This window comes from Periplaneta americana, chromosome 13 (assembly GCF_040183065.1).
Source record: "Periplaneta americana isolate PAMFEO1 chromosome 13, P.americana_PAMFEO1_priV1, whole genome shotgun sequence".
Lineage (NCBI taxonomy): Eukaryota > Metazoa > Arthropoda > Insecta > Blattodea > Blattidae > Periplaneta > Periplaneta americana.
This window is the reverse complement of record NC_091129.1, coordinates 33,153,223-33,168,276: the sequence shown is the minus strand read 5'-3', so window position 1 is coordinate 33,168,276 and position 15,054 is coordinate 33,153,223. Positions and strand designations below refer to the sequence as shown.

General features: G+C 34.4%; 1 protein-coding gene across 3 annotated transcripts in view; it reads right to left on the bottom strand.

Moving 5' to 3' along the window:
• Nucleotides 1-15,054, bottom strand: part of LOC138711789 (transcriptional regulator ATRX homolog) — a 649,273-nt gene that overhangs the window by 21,307 nt on the left and 612,912 nt on the right. The window contains exon 6 of one of the 3 annotated variants that reach the window (XM_069842999.1): nt 10,305-10,361. The exons of the other annotated variants lie outside the window; for them this stretch is intronic. Within the exon in view, the coding sequence (XP_069699100.1) occupies nt 10,305-10,361 (57 nt within the window). The remainder of the gene's footprint in view (nt 1-10,304; nt 10,362-15,054) is intronic. 3 annotated transcript variants of the gene reach the window in all.

The following is a 15,054-nucleotide window of genomic DNA, read 5'->3' as shown; positions in this document are numbered from 1 at the left end:
CGCACGATGTCAATGTCAAGGTCAGTACACAAACTGCCTCACAAGACACGAAAGAAAGTATGCCTGTCGATCGTGTGAATGACCTTCCTATTTCTACGGTGAATCAAGAACACGGAACAGATGATTCTTATGATGCAATGTTTCCGGATACGCTGATGGAGAGTGAAACGACTGATTTAATAATTCGACCGTATTTAAAGAGGCAGGTTAATTCAAGAGATCCTCGTCTTGCTAAATAGAAACAAACCGTAACTTCCAAAGTCGAAGGGTAATAATATCATAATTAGTTGTATTATTATAAAATGCACTTTTTCCTGTGCATTTTATTTTTGATGGCACTCCCTTTAAATGTAGTGGCAACTCTCAATGTTAATCTTCTTCGCAGTAGATCTAAGCAACAGGAATTAACAAGATTTATTAATGACAATGATATCGATATTTTTGTTACAAGAAATAAATGTAGATAATATGCATTTTCTGGGCCCACGGTTTCATGCGATATGCAACCCTGGGGAAAATCAAAGAGGTACTGCCATTGTGTATCGTTCCAGTATTGAAATTAAACTATTTGAAATCCATCCAAGCGGCAGAATAACGACGCTGCTAACAAATGATAATACGCTATATGTAAATGTTTACCTCCCGTCTGGTTCGAATAAAAGAGCAGAAAGAGAACATTTTATTACACATGAATTACCTTATTATGTAAGACATAATTTTGATCATCTATTTTTTGGTGGAGATTTTAATTGTGTGCTCCATGCAAAAGACCAAACTGGAGAATATAATCCATCGATAGCCTTAGACCGCATGATCCTTCAACTCGGTTTATATGATGTGTGGGAAAAACTGCATGGCAACAACATTCGGTTTACGTATCATCACCTGAATGCAGCTTCTCGTATCGACAGAATTTACGTGAACGCAGCTTCAACAGATAAACTTAAAACGCTCAGTACGATGCCAGTTTCCTTTACTGACCATGATTGCGTAATGTTGAAAGAGGAAAAAGTTCATCATGTACCACAGATCGGGAAAAGTTATTGGAAACTGAACTCTCAGTTATTACGTGATGACAAAATTACCGAAGATTTTAAATTGTTTTGGGAGGCAATGACTGATAGAGCGAGACGGTCTTCATCCAACATTCTTCATAAATGGACCTATTGTTAAACCAGCTATTCAGCAGTTTTTTAAATCCCAAGGCATACAAAGGGCGCGTACTGCACGTAACAAGCTGCGCTATCATTATGAACTCCTGCAGAACATCTATCAACAACAATGTGGCGGTAAAGATGTTTTTAAACACATGCAAGCTGCTAAGAGGAGACTCAACTTACTTCAAGAGCGTGTATTGCAAGGATCCTTAACACGAAGCACAAATAGTTCAATCATTGCTGAAGAAAAATCCGCGCTTTTTCATATTGCTACAGAAAAAAATAAAGGTCAAACAAAGTTTATTCATCAGTTAAAAACACCAGATAACCAAAATATCACAGGTACCCCCTTAATATTGGAAGAAGCTTTCAAATATTTTCAAGCAAGATTTCGCCATAGAGTACACTCTGAGCAAGATCAACATAACGTACTTCAATATTTGCAACGAGCTATTTCACTTGATTATCAACAATTATTAGAACAACCCATTACTGAAGAGGAAATTAGAAGAGCGATAATTTCTGCAAGTTCCAAATCAGCTCCAGGTCCAGATGGAATTACCTATACTTTTTATAAGGCTTATTGGGACTTCGTAAAAGAGCAACTCCTACAAGTGTTTAATGAAGTATTTAAGTGTCAAGTAGACTGTACGAGTTTTACGGAAGGCATTGTAATTCTTATTCCAAAAAAACAATGTACCGGAATGATTAAAGACTATAGACAGATTACACTTCTAAATACCGACTATAAAATTCTAATGAAGATTTTCGCAAATAGATTAAAAACTCTGCTTCCTCAAATTATAGATATAGGGCAAACGTGCGCAGTGCCAGGAAGAAAGATCACCAATATCCTCTCTACTATTAGGGATTTATTATTGAAAAAAGAAGATAATGATATTGCTGGGTTACTGAGCATAGATCTTGAGCAAGCCTTTGATAATATCAATCATTCCTATTGTTTGCAGTGTTACATAAATTGAATATCCCTATAAAACTTATCAATACCTTCAAAAAATTATATCAGAATGCATATTCGCGTGTACAAATAAACGGGTATTTTACTAAACCAATCGCCATACAAAGATCCGTTCGTCAGGGCTGTCCAATGTCAATGATATTATTTACATGTGCATTAGAAGCACTGCTGAGGATGCTGACCCTTTCCTTGTGCAATAACAGACAGATGGTGACTACCCCCGGTTTATGCCTATGCCGACGATGTGATTATTTTATGCAAAGAAACAACCGATCCTACTCGTATTCAAGAAGTTCTACAAGTATTTGGGAATGCGTCAAACTCTCTCATTAATTTTACGAAAAGTACGTTCATGGCCCTAACTCCAAGAGGGCAAACGATATCATCTCGATTTACTAATGTGAATAAAATGAACATTTTAGGGATACTATATACACCCAATATCATGGATGTTATTGAGACAAATTGGAAAGATATTGCAATAACAGACAGATGGTGACTACCCCCGGTTTATGCCTATGCCGACGATGTGATTATTTTATGCAAAGAAACAACCGATCCTACTCGTATTTAAGAAGTTCTACAAGTATTTGGGAATGCGTCAAACTCTTTCATTAATTTTACGAAAAGTACGTTCATGGCCCTAACTCCAAGAGGGCAAACGACATCATCTCGATTTACTAATGTGAATAAAATGAAAATTTTAGGGATACTATATACACCCAATATCATGGATGTTATTGAGACAAATTGGAAAGATATTGTTAACAAAATCAGATATGGAATCCAAAGACACCTCAGTCGGAATTTGAATGTTATTCAAAAAGTGTGGCATATAAACACGTTTATTTTATCCAAAATATGGTACCTTGCCCAAGTTTTTCCGATATCCATTCATACAGCTCAACAAATTGAAAAGATTTTAGGATTCTATTTGTGGGAAGGTTTCGTATTTCGTATCGCACGACTCAATGTAGGTTGTCGACCAAGGAAGGAGGTTTACAGTTAATTAATGTAAAAACTAAATGTGATGCTCTATTTATAAAAGAGATAATACGCACTGAACACAATATAGACACTGTAGTGCGCATATCGAACTATGTTGCTTCAGTGCATGCATCCAGTATGACTAGGTCTTTGACAAAACTTACCACTGAAGCCAACAAATTTTTGGAAACCACAAATATTGCAGCAGAACAAATAACAAATAAACTGATCTACAGCTACTTCCAAGACCAAGTGAGGTGTTTACCGAGTGTACAATGTAAATTTCCTAATAAGAACTGGAAGAAGATTTGGTCATATTTTAAAATACCACATATACCATCAAGTTGGAAATGGGAGACATATGCGCTAATTAATGGGATAATTATGACGGAAGAGGGAAAATACATGTACCACATTGTCCCAACTCCACAGTGTAATAAATGTGGGACTATTGATGCAATTAGCCACAGACTAACAAGATGTTCAGATCTTACAAGGGGTATTTGGCTATGGATTCAGCAACAGCTGAATAATGTGCATAAGGCAACGAACCCGAACACAAATCTGCGGATCGTTTTTGACCTGGACGTACCACAGACTCCTCATTATTTTAGTATATTGTGGCTTGCCATGGGATTTATTTATTATATGTTGAAAAACAAAACAAAAACTTTACCTGACTTTATTAAAGAACTCAGAAGGGTATATCTGCAAACTGATGTACATGTTAGGGAAAAACTTCAAACGTTAGACTTCCTTACGGAAGAATAGTTACTTCCTTTAATAATGTGAGTGTGTTCTTTGTCACGTGATAATTCTCAGTGCACCTGTGAAGTTTAGAAATCACGTGTCTTATAGCGGGCATGCAGGCATCGTGATGCCTGAGATGAGTTACAGTTATACATTAAAGCTTGTTGGAATAATCCCTTTAGTTTGTTGTAAGAATTAAATTCAGAATTTCTAATCTAATTGTTGAAAATGCTGTTTAATCATTAGTGAGGTCAGTTTACTTTGAATGTTTGTTTAGTTTCACAGATTTTCTGGATTAACGTTTAAATATGGGCAACTTACAAAGTATTAGCATAGTGGGGGGGGGGAAAAGACCTTAAACTGTGTTGTGTGATGATTGAAAGATATGAATTATTTGATTTATCTTTCGCGTGATGGGGACTGAAACACCTCACCACGTAATTTCTGATAGCACAGTAAAAAAAAAAAAACTGAATAATAAGGCATTTCCCATATTTATTCTGCGTTTAATTTCCTCCCGAGTGTCATTTTTTATCTGTTACTGTTCCTCCAAGATATTTGAAGTTTTCCACCTCTTCAAAGGATAAATTTCCAATTTTTATATTTCCATTTCGTGCAATATTTTGGTAGCGAGACATAATGATATAGAACTACTTTGTCTTTTCGGGATTTACTTCCAAACCTATTGCTTTACTTCTTTCAAGTAAAATACCCGTGTTTTCCCTAATAGTTTGTGGATTTTCTCCTAACACATTCACGTCATCCGCATAGACAAGCAGTTGACATAACCCGTTCAACTTAAAATCCTCTGTTATCCTGAACTTTCCTAATGGCATATTCTAGAGCAAAGTTAAAAAGTAAAGGTGATAATGCATCTCCTTGCTTAAGCCCACAATGAATTGGGAAAGCATCGGACAGAATCTGACCTATACGGACTCTGCTGTACTTTTCGCTGAGACACATTTTAATTACTCGAACTAGTTTCTTGGGAATATCAAATTCAATAGGAATGTAATACTGTATATAACTTCTCTCTTAACCGAGTCATATGCCTTTTTGAAATATATGAATAACTTATGCACTGTACCCTTATACTCCCATTTTTTTTTCCAGTATCTGTCGAATACAAATAATCTGATCAATAGTCGATCTATTACTCCTAAAACCACACTGATGATCCCAATAATTTCATCTACGTATATAAATAACTACTTTCGAATGTAAAGAAAGAAACAGGAAGTAGAAATAGACTACCTTCAGATGACTGAGGACTACTACGGGAAGTAGAAATGGACTCGCTATGGATGGTAGAAAATGATTGCTGACAGTATAAATGGACTATCATTGGATATCAATGAATAACTACGGAAATAGAAACGGATTATCTTCTTCCGATGTGTCGATTTTCTAAAATCAGTAGAACTAGAAACTCGATATTTGCAGCTTAAGAGGGGAAAAAGCATGTGATGAAATTAGTGAAAAACTTCGCAATATGCTTGGCATTAGTTTACGGTTCGTAGAAAGATATAATACAGGATAAATGACTGTCGTAGAATGAGAACTGACTACGGGCGACAGGTCGAGTACCAACAGGTAAAATGCTATCTACAACGGTGGATCAACGGTGAGCAATGGTGGCGCGACCTTCTAGACTAAGGATGCAGCAGAACGTAAGCACATGAATTGTGAACAGCTGCCATCTATTCGAGTAGGCGGTATACAATCAGAGAGGACGGAGGGTCGTTGCCGTTCACGCGGACTCCGTCAGAACTGGATGCTACAGCCGAATCGATTATATGGCACCAAGCAGTGAATCATGAACTTGAAGGGCGGTCCTAAGAACTTCAAAATCATCCCAAATGAGGAGGTTGTACAATAAACCTAAGACTGTGGTACTTGCCTACGGGTCCTCCTCCGAGAAAAAAAAAGTAGATATCTTCAAACTATCACAGCTCTGGAGCTGGTTATTATTGTTATTATAATTAACATTATTTAATTAGCAGACATGTTTTTCTTAACATTAAAATAATCAAATGTTAAATTTTACATGTTGTTCAAGTAAAGCCATTACATGCTCGTTTCTGTAAGTGTGTGTAATTACAAATCATTGAAATAAACAATTTTGTAATATACAATTGCACAAAAAATAGAATTTTCAAACTCAAGTTAGTTTTGTCTCAAGAAAAAATTTATATGGGTAAATTACGATAATGTTTGAAATAAAGGTCATTTATAACTTGAAATATGCTAATTAACAAGACCGTAACATTTTCGATTACATTTCTGATTAAACCATTGCTTGCTCGTAATAATCACAAATGTTTTGCTGAGATCTGATCTATGATCTCCTGCATGCGACAGGTACAAATTGACAACCAGCTACCTCCATATTCACAAATATTCTGTACTACACTCGACGACTGAAACATGTGTATACATTTCCGTACCTGTCAGCGACAGAAATACGAAACATATCTGCGTAATGTTTCTGTCATAAAACATACAAAGTTCCCCTATATACTATGCTTAAATTAGGAACTGTTTTAATATAAGAACAGTAGAACGATCTCGAATTTCAAGAATCATGACAACTATCAGAGTGAAGTATAAGAAGTAACAGGAGTGACGTTGATTTTCAGTGTAGTTTTAGTCTAGGCCTATTACTTTTTAATATAATTTTATTTTATAGGATAAGAAGAGCTTACACTACTAAAATGTGATGATGCTTATTCCATAAAATATTAGGTCTAAGAAAGAAGTCAAATCTTTGAAAACGAAATGGAGCTAAATAATTTAAAATTAATTATTAAACAATATAGAACAAACGGAATTGAACGCGTCTTAAAAAACGGAATCTTATACAGAGTGGAAGAGGAATAACTGCAAATTTCCAGAGCGAATAACTCATGTTTTATGAAACAAAAAAGTGTAATATCATATTGGTGGCAAGTCCATAGTTTTGTGAGAAAAAAAATGTTTTTCCCAAATGTTTACACCTCCTTACTTGACAACTATTGCGAATAGGATCGTGATTTTTGTCCATATCGATAGAAAATCTAACAAAGAAAAACTTATCCCTCTGGCGTATTTGAGTTTTCGTGAAAATTAAATTTAATATCCACTAATTTTTAAGCCACTGACAGATGCGACCAGCTTACAACATTGTAGCCAGGAAGGGCGATGGGAAGTAGTTCACTAAGGCAGACAGACCTGATTTCGTTGACCTCTTACGTCTGTATTACGAGAAGAAAGAGCAGTGTGTTAGCGGCGATGTTTACAGACTGCTGAAAATTCCAAACCAATTTTCTAATTGATCTCGCATTTAATCATAAAACGTAGTATAGGTTTTCTATTCATTTAAGTGTACCCTATCATCCCTTTGAATCTTGAGGATAATTTCACTACGAAGCTGTATAGACGTAATACCATATATGGCTGGCTGACGAGCTTTACGAGAACCAAACCCGGGTTGGATGCATGCACATAAATTGACATTGACGATTGTGCGCTCTATGCGCGAAGATTTTTCCAGTTCGACAGATGGCCCGTGTGGGATTCATGAATCCGATGCTTACAGGCGCACCACCCTACCTCGGCCTTGACAGAATCACGTTCCATTTCCAGACGAGAACTTGATACACCACAGGGATATAAGTCCCGAAACCATAAACCCTATACCAGCATCGGAGACCCTTAACTACTCCCGAAGACTTCACTCCATCGTATTTTTAACTCTTGCAGATGATAGGAAAAGGAAGGTGATGAGTGTTAGTGGAATGTAAGAAGAAAACAGGAGTATCCCGAGAGAAACTCACCCCTTTGCCTATCACAAATTGCATTAGACCAGGCAGAGGATCCAGTGGAATGAAAATCAGCGCTTTGTGTTCAGTCATAGACGCAGTCACTATTACAGTATTGTTCAATTATATACTGTAAAACGCTGACATTCATGTCTCTAAGAAAGATGATTTGTCAGCAGCAATTGAAGGGTTCAGAGCCATAGTGGGCCAAGTGATTCAACACGGAGAAAGCAAGGGTTAAAGTTAAGTGTATACCATAGTTTAATGAATTTTGAAATATCATTTAGTTTTAATGTGCACACTTTATATTACTTGCTATATGTTTCATTAAATTGTGGTATTCACTTAATTTTAACCCTTGTTTTCTATGTTTTTAATATATGACGTTTGACCTACTATGGCTATGATTACATGGTTTAATGAAGATTAACATATTCTGTAGTTTTAATGTGGATACCTTATATTACTTGCTATATGTTTCATTAATTTTAACCCTTGTTTTCTATGTTTTTAATATATGACGTTTGACCTACTATGGCTTTGATTACATGGTTTAATGAAGATTAACATATCATGTAGTAATAATGTGGATACTTTATATTACTTGCTATATGTTTCATTAAATTGTGGTATTCACTTAATTTTAACCCTTGTTATCTATGTTTTTAATATTAGACGTTTGACCTACTATGGCTTTGATTACATGGTTTAATGAAGATTAACATATCCTGTAGTTTTAATGTGGATGCTTTATATTACTTGCTATATGTTTCATTAAATTGTGTTATTCACTTAATTTTAACCCTTGCTTTCTATGTTTTTAATATATGACGTTTGACCTACTATGGCTATGATTACATGGTTTAATGAAGATTAACATATCATGTAGTGTTAATGTGGATACTTTATACTACTTGCTATATGTTTCATTAAATTGTGGTATTCACTTAATTTTAACCCTTGTTTTCTATGTTTTTAATATATGACGTTTGACCTACTATGGCTTTGATTACATGGTTTAATGAAGATTAACATATCATGTAGTTTTAATGTGGATACTTTATATTACTTGCTATATGTTTCATTAAATTGTGGTATTCACTTAATTTTAACCCTTGTTTTCTATGTTTTTAATATATGACGTTTGACCTACTATGGCTTTGATTACATGGTTTAATGAAGATTAACATATCATGTAGTGTTAATGTGGATACTTTATATTACTTGCTATATGTTTCATTAAATTATGGTAGTCACTTAATTTTAACCCGTATTCTCCGTTTTTAATAAATGGTGCTTGGGCCAATATGGCTCTGAATACCATAATTTAATGAAGATTGATATATAATTTAGTTTTAATGTGCATCTTTTATATTACTTGCTATACGTTTCGTTAAATTATGGTATTCACTTAATTTTAACCCTTATTTTCTCAGTTTTTAATATATGGCGCTTGGCCCGCTATGGCTCTGAACCCTTTAATTGATACTAAAATCATGACAACTCACTTTGTTCAGTAGCGGGAAGAATTCTGAAGTGTGCTACATTTCTGTGTTTGAAAATTATTCTTGTGGAAAACTTGTATTGTACTTCACAATATATTTTGTTAATAGAGTAACACAATATTTAATTTAATAGAATCCCATTAAGAGTTAGTGCAAAGCTGTGTTTCTCAAGTTATGTCCCGCGGAGCCCTCTCCGCGAGACGAGATCAAGATCTCCGCGATCTATTCTAGTGAATAATAGAAAAAGAAAGCATGGAATCCAATTAAATAAGTCAGAAAATATTTACGTGTAGTACAATATCCTCGCTAAGCTAATGCAGAGAATTAATGTGCCCTCTCTTAGATTACGAAAAATCAAACAAAAGTGTAGAGGTAGACCACTAAATGATACCAGTACTCTGATTAGTGATTCACTGCCAAATGGATTATATCCGTTGGACGGTTGCCATTTCAGCCATTTTGTAACCACTAGACCATGAGGTAGGTTGTAATCTAAAACATGACAAATAACATTTGGGTACTTAGAACAGGCATTTCCAACTGCTAGCTCTTTGACATCACATGTCACTGCTCTCGAGCTCCTTCAGAGGGAAAGCATAGGTGAAAGAGCATATTAGGGAAAGTGGCAGTGGAAGGGATGGAGATGTTTAAATAACTGAGACACAGCACCTTCCCTCACATGCTCTACCAGCTCTGTTCAGAGAAGGGAAACGCACTCCTGTGTCACAGATTGGCCAGTTGGAAATGACTGACTTAGAATGAGAAACGTATGGTACGTAAGAGATAAATTCTATTGGCTCTCGAGTTTATTGTTGCAGTGTGATGTGACGAAAAGTCAATTATATCTTTAGACAAAAAGTTTTGTTCACATCCTGTGTCATGGGGTTCGGGCGTGGATATGTTTTGCAATCTATTGTGATTGGCTAAATTATTTGCTTCGACAAGAACTTAAACTTAAAATCCTTGAAATACAGGACAATTTTACGTCATTGCTATTGTTCCTGCCTCAACGTAGACGTGTGTGCCAACCAACATTTTAATTAGATTTGCTTTTAAGGTGCCATTCACAATAAACATTTGTAAACACAATGTAACCATAACGTACACAGGGTTCGATTAAACGTACCTTGAGCTCACTCAATCTTGTACCAAGCAGTGATGCATTGCTGCCCATCGTCGGGATCTGGCAACATCGGAACACTGAGTAAGGAAAGGCTCGGTACATGACAATATTCATTTATTGTTGTTTTAGGAGGTGACCTTGAGCTTTACTATTGCATGATCAGGAAATACTCTTACAGATGTGTAGCCTATCGGGTGTGGGTTCAAATTTTTATGGGATTCAGAATGTAACAGGCCAAATAGAGTTGGACCAATTACTTGACAATTATGGTGTGTCTAGTAATTGGATCGCTGATTGCAAAAACATTCTAAGTTACATTTTGGTTGTAAATGAGTTGAGCACTGTAATGGGTATTTTGCACATAGATGCATTAGTTTCAGGAGAAATATAACGGAGGTGAAAATTATGATTATGAAATGCACAATTTTTTGTAACTCAACTAAAATATACTTGCAAATTGAATTAATATGTTTACTATGTATTGTATATTTTTATATACAGTAGCTTAATTGATGAATTGTATATGCTGTAAATTGAATAGTAGTCTGTATAGTTCAACAGAAGAACTGTTTATGCTTGTTAATTGAATTAATGTACTTGATATGAATTGTACAATTTTGTATAGTTAAACTAAACTATGCTTGTAGCTAAATTGAATTAATCTATTTACTATAATATTGCATACTTTTATATAGCTTGGCTGATGAATTTTATTGTAAAGATGGAAACTGAATAGTAATCTGTATAGCTCAACTGATGAATTGCTTATGCTTGGTAATTGAATTAATCTAGTTGGTAAGAATTGTACAATTTTGCATAGCTCAACTAAACTATGCTAGTAAATTGAATTACTCTGTTTACTATGTATTGCATATTTTTGTATAGCTTGGCTGATGAATTTTATTGTAAAGCTGGAAATTGAATATTAATCTGTATAGTTCAACTGATGAATTGTTTATGCTTGTAAATTGAATTAATCTAGTTGATAAGAATTATACAACTTTGCATAGCTCAACTAAACTATGCTTGTAAATTGAATTAATCTGTTTACTATGTATTGCATATTTTTGTATAGCTTGGCTGATGAATTTTATTGTAAAGCTGGAAATTGAAGTAATCTGTATAGTTCAACTGATGAATTGTATAAGCTTGTAAATTGAATTAATATGCATGATATAGAGGGCCGGGTATTTATGGAGATCACGACATAATAGATATACAATAGATTTTTGCTAATCTTTACGAATTAAGTGATTCTGATTAATAATATGCGGATAAAAGAATCGCGACAAATCGCGAAATAGAATTCTAATAGCGAAATATCCACACATTCGCAAATTATTACTATTGCGTCGTTTTATAGTGAATTTCATATTCTGAGGTTTTATTTCTTTTTACTTGAATTTGTTATATATCCAAGTAGGCTACATTACATGGTATTCCAGGTGTTATGATTACATTATTGAATTGAAAAGACGGAGAATTCAACATTTCACTAATAATTGAAAAGTGTTAAATTGAAGACTGCAAGTTTTTTTCGTTTTTAATGAATGTGTGTTAAATACAGTCTTAATCCAAGAAATATTGTCTCTTGGCCATACCACACTTTTACCAGAATCAACGAACATTTAAGGTTAATTAATTGGAAAGTAATATTCATACTGAATGAATACTCCAATTAAAAAATAATTGTATTTTCCAAAATTTCCATTAATCTCCGCCAAGGGTACAAATCAATCTCCAACAATCTCCGCTGACACCAATATTAAAAAACACAAATGATAAAATTAATCTCCATAAATACTTACCCCTGATGATATGTATTATCAATTTTTGTATATCTCAACTAATTTAATTGTTTAGGTATGCTTTTAAATTGAATTGACTTACTTGCTATTCTATTTTATAGCTCACTTGATGAATAATTATTTAGGTTTGTAAATTGAATTGTCTTATTGCTATGTACTGTATATATTTTTGTAGATCCACCAACGTAACTCAGTCTACAAACTTGCTAGCCTGCTGATCAGGAGCTGTTCTCGGGTTTGGGGTTGATCCCCTGTTTGATCTGATTACCTGGTTGAGTTTTTTCCGAGGTTTTCCCCAACCATAAAGCAAATGCCAGGTAATATATGACGAATCTTCGGCCTCACCTCACCTCACTTCATCTCGCCAAAATTCTAATCTTGCAAAATGTTGACTTGTTACACATCTGAAAGCTTCAATACTAATATAAGATCTATGGAATACAATAAATGGAATGAAAAAAATAAAATGAAAAATAAGTACTCTGAAGCACAAGGCATCAATATTGCGTAGGAAAGCCCGAAGTGTAGGATTCCAGTTGTTTTTGCACTCAGCAGGCAAGAGGAAAGCTCTTTACCCGCTTAATGCAGAAGGATAAGTATTATATCATGTCCAATTGTATGTGTTCACAAAGGAGAAGCTCACTAGGGTGTATTCCAAAAAGAGAAAACGTACTTTGGAATATAGAAGGAACATTGCTTAAAAGGCCAGAATTCATAGTGAAGAACATGTTAACCATAGTGATAAGAAAGTCCTCTAAAAGGTGACTGCTGGAGATTGCAAATGCATTTTTAAACATTTCCAGCAAGGTTGAGCATGACCATACATTACAAGGTACCGGCATGATATACGCCAGTGATATAAGACGTGTTGTAGCAGAAATAGTGAAACAGAAAACCACAGCCATGTTAAAAAGAATATGGTGGGCATACGTAGATAATACCGGGACATCATTTTATTTTTACTAACATTTCTAATATTAACCTGGTTATACCTTTGAATTAACGGTTTAGAACCGGATACACTGTTTGCTACCCCCTTCTACGACCGGAGTTCGATAGTACTACCATAAAATAAAAAAAAAAACACTTTACTAGGTATAGGAGGGAAGAAAAGTAGTTCGTCCATTTATGTAAATTAGGAAATATCAAGATTTTAAGTATTCATTATGCAATGTATATTATACTGTCCACAGCACATTAGCATACAATAAAATCAGTGCATTTAAATTGAAAAATAATCTTAATCTACTGTTGATATTTAAACAAATTGTTGAAAATGGTGCCCGTTCATTTCGATACAGGTTCAGTTCTCTTTTTGCATATCATTGCGCTATATTGTAGCATACCTAATTCCAATTTCAGTTTCGTCCTTCGTACCTAAAGCAGTAAGTAACTCATGTTGAAATAATTCTGTACCTATCATATAACAGAGTCTCTTACGTACTATAAATTGAATCTTCACTTCTGCCTGTTCCGCATGATAAATTTATTCAGACATGCTATATCTACTATCCATTGAAGTGCTTATGCAGCAGAGTCGTAGAAAGGGGAAAAATCACATGACAATTAATTACTCAACGAGGCCCTTTTATTTCATTTATTTTAAACAGTTGTATAATATTACGTACACGTCCAATTCCTAACAGCAAATGTTTTCAGAAAAGAGATAAGATAGCCCAGCCACTAGCCTTTACAGAGGGGCGAGCAGAAGCGGGTGAGGGAAACCGGGATGCGACGTAACCAAACGGACACACAGTACCTATGCGAAAATATGATTAATTAATGAATGCTCTTTCTTCACTGGAAAACGCGACCATATTTCTCGAACGTACTATATTCACTCACTCAGTAGTATTTGCTATAAATGTAAGACGTCTTTGACTGTATATTCGGCCTTGGTTCTGTGTGGAGGACGGATGGAAGTTTACTAGTAGAAGAGATGTGAGTGAAGTGCATTCAAAAACTCAAGTACAATAAAAATTGAAATAAAAATAAAATGATGTCCCTGTATAATGTAAAACGTAGTGTCAATGTATTATGCATATCTTAAGGATTTGGAACAGAAAAATAATTATGTGTCAATGTTTAGTTGCTTGCAAAATAAATAATATAAACAAAGAAATGTGCAAAATATTGCAACATACAAATTGTACAAAGCAAATGCTCACCAACTTGTTTTGAAATAGGTTTGGAGTGAATGGGGCCGTCTATTGCTTATCTTACACTGTAGTATTAATATGTTACATTTTATTGATGAACGTTTTCGGCATATTTGTGCCATCTTCAGATCTTAAAAGCTGTCTTTATACATGCTTAATATTATGCCATAATGGTTAAATGTAATATATAACTAACAAACAACGAAATCATAATTACACTATTTGTAAGGCGAATTCAAAGGATTTTATCAATTGTCATCTGCTAATGTTTAATGCTAATGTTTTATAGATCTGCTTTAATCTGTTTCATTCATCCAGTGTTTGTTTTAACGTAGTATGAAGTGACATTGTACAATCAACAGCTGATTGTGGACACAGTAATCACAAGTTCGCCTTAAAAATAGTGTAATTATGATTTCGCTGTTTGTTAGTTATGTATTACATTTAACCAATGTGGCATGATATTAAGTATGTATAAAGACAACTTTTAAGATCTGAAGATGGCATAAATATGCCGAAAACGTTCATCAATAAAATGTAACATATTAATACTACATTATAAGATAAGCATTAGACGGCCCCATTCATTCCAAACCTATTGTATTTCTGCTTATCGGTTAGAACTACCAACGAAATGAAAATTGTTTTAAAATGTTTAATTAAAGCATGTTTAAATGTGTAATGTCTGAAACCAATTTATGCATCAAATACCAATTACTTTTTGAATTGATTACAAAAAAACAGCCTAAATCGACGTCCTAAAATAATTTTTTAGAAAATTAGTGA